The 2,500-nt window shown below is 49.6% G+C and overlaps 2 protein-coding genes across 3 annotated transcripts in view; both read right to left on the bottom strand.

The window, feature by feature from the left end:
• Window positions 1–157, bottom strand: part of LOC134181634 (hemicentin-2-like) — a 20,218-nt gene extending 20,061 nt beyond the window's left edge. Inside the window, exon 1 of the mRNA XM_062648901.1 lies at window positions 1–157. This exon is cut by the window's left edge and continues 37 nt beyond it. Coding sequence (XP_062504885.1) covers window positions 1–145 — 145 coding nt within the window. The 5' untranslated portion in view covers window positions 146–157.
• LOC134181633 (hemicentin-1-like) overlaps window positions 125–2,500 on the bottom strand; it is a 21,279-nt gene continuing 18,903 nt past the window's right edge. For both annotated transcript variants that reach the window (XM_062648899.1, XM_062648900.1), the window contains 3 exons: window positions 1,790–2,086; window positions 1,252–1,536; window positions 125–678 (listed from right to left, as the gene is read on the bottom strand). In XM_062648899.1, coding sequence (XP_062504883.1) covers window positions 359–678; window positions 1,252–1,536; window positions 1,790–2,086 — 902 coding nt within the window. In that variant the 3' untranslated portion in view covers window positions 125–358. The remainder of the gene's footprint in view (window positions 679–1,251; window positions 1,537–1,789; window positions 2,087–2,500) is intronic.

The following is a 2,500-nucleotide window of genomic DNA, read 5'->3' on the forward strand; positions in this document are numbered from 1 at the left end:
ACGTGAAGTCTCTGACGCCGCAATCTACATACGGATCAAGCAGATCACCCACAAACTCCGTTGTACAGACGCATCCATCCGGGCATTCGTGCGAAAGCCGTGGACCAATTGCTAGCAACACAACTGACGCAATCAGAAGCCTCATAGTTACTCAGTAGGTGGTCTACATTGCCAAGTATGAAAACAAAGAGGTCACGTGATCAATGCGCGCCTGCCTCGCAGTCCGGATTGCTTGTGACCTCCTTACCGAGGGCACATCCTCCCGAACAAGGAGCACAAAATTGCGCTTTCGGTTTGTCAATAATAACAATCAAGAAAATACAAAGAGAAACAAAGAAGGCAGTCGACGTGTCACTCGCTACTTCCTGTATTCGTTTTCCGGGAGAACGACGTTTTGCGCTCCCATGCAGATGGCACACCGACATCTCGTCACTTCCGGTGAAAAGACTTCCAACCTGGAGCCGTCCGGACATAAAAGGTTGACATTGCGCATGCGCGTTTTTTCCACTCGACAGCAGTACTTCCGTTCCGTACTGGGCCTGATCACATCCGGGTATTCTTGCGAGAAGCAGTGACCTTCGCATCGGCTGTTTTTCACTTCCGTTTCCGTGCGGCAGTCCCTGTAGCGGACGTGGTGGAGAATGGACGTCGGATTGCAGAAGTCACGAGGACGATTGTCTAGAACATAATTAAGGGTCAAACAGTGAGTGGCTGCAAACGTGTGTGTGTGTGCGTGCGCGCGTGTGTGTGTGTCTGTCTGTCCGTGTGTCTGTCTGTCCGTCTGTCTGTCTGTCTGTCTATCTGTCTGTCTATCTGTCTGTCTGTCTGTCTGTCTGTCTGTCTGTCTGTCTGTCTGTCTGTCTGTCTGTCTGTCTGTCTGTCCATTCATGTGTGTGTCCATCCGCCTGTGTCTGTCCATCTGTCTGTGTCTGTCTGTCTGTCTGTCTGTCCATTGTGTGTGTGTGTGTGTGTGTGTGTGTGTGTGTGTGTGTGTGTGTGTGTGTGTGTGTGTGTGTGTGTGTGTGTGTGTGTGTTGGCTAGAGTTAGGGTTAAGGTTAAGGTTAAGGGTTAGGGTTAGGGTTCGGGTTGGGTTGTAGCAGCCAGAATTGGAGCCCCAGCCCATTTATTACCCCAACAGAGTATGTCTTGTCATGCCCCTTCCGTCCACACGGATCCTACCCCAACTAACTGCCTGCTGTCTATCCCATTTCTCAATACACTCGTATATACGTTGCACAGAAGCGTGCACACCTTGTATGAGTAGAGTAGCCGATTTCCTTGCGGATCCAGCAGAGCTCGTAGCTATACACGTATACTCTCCGCCGTCCTCGAATCTCAACGGTTGGATAGTGAGACGGCCTCGTCGTGATACTTGGAAGCGTTCGCCGACCAAACGACGATTGTCTTTCGTCCAGTAGATCGTTGGCAGAGGAAATCCTGATGCTTGGCAGGAGAACGAGGCGGAATCGACGGTACCGTTAAAGTACGTCCACGGTAGAGCTAGTGACTTGGGTGAGGAGAAGATGTCAGGAGCAACTAGAAGTATAAAATTGTTTTGTAGTGCGCAGTGCACAGCATATACGTACACGTACACACACACACACACACACACACACACACACACACACACACACACACACACACACACACACACACACAAAAAAACACACACACACACACACACACACACACACACAAACACACACACACACACACACACACACACACACACACACACACACACACACACACACACACACACACACACACACACACAACATATACACACCCAAAGTCTTCAAATAAACCGTCTGTTGCAGAGAAGTATTCCCATCCGACGCTACACAAGTGTAAGCTCCCTCTACCAAGTAATCAACATCTCCAATCACCAGTGATCCGTTCAATGTCACAAATTGTCTTTCCATCTCTCCGTCTATGCGACTGCCGTTGTAAGACCACGAGTACGTGGCTGGAGGGTTGCTTCTCACTTGGCAGTGAAAAACGGCCGTGCGTCCTTCCCTGATTGTTACATTTTCGGGGAGCCTCGTCCATTCCATCAACACCTCGTCAGTTGAAACCGTCTCACCTACGAGAGAATGATATTTGAAACTAGTGAGAGAACGAATTGTCATAAACGCACAAGAAATAAAAAATAGGAAAATTTGGACAGACAGGTAGACAGACAAACGAATGTATAGACTGACGAGAAGCGATTACACACACAAGCACGCATGCACGCACACTCCACACACACACACACAAAGACACACACACACACACACACACACGCGCGCACAAACTCACGCACGCACGCACACACACACACACACACACACACACACACACACACACACACACACACAATGGCAAAAATGAATAAGAAGCTGCTGTTAAACGGTAATGCCCCCAGCCATCTAGCTGGGTTCCTGTGCACTAAGTAGAAGCTATGGGTCGTGCTAAGCAATCTCCTGGAGACTGGCCAGGTGCTCGCAGGAGCACC

The sequence above is a fragment of the Corticium candelabrum genome, chromosome 6, assembly GCF_963422355.1.
Source record: "Corticium candelabrum chromosome 6, ooCorCand1.1, whole genome shotgun sequence".
In the NCBI taxonomy this organism is placed as follows: Eukaryota; Metazoa; Porifera; class Homoscleromorpha; order Homosclerophorida; family Plakinidae; genus Corticium; species Corticium candelabrum.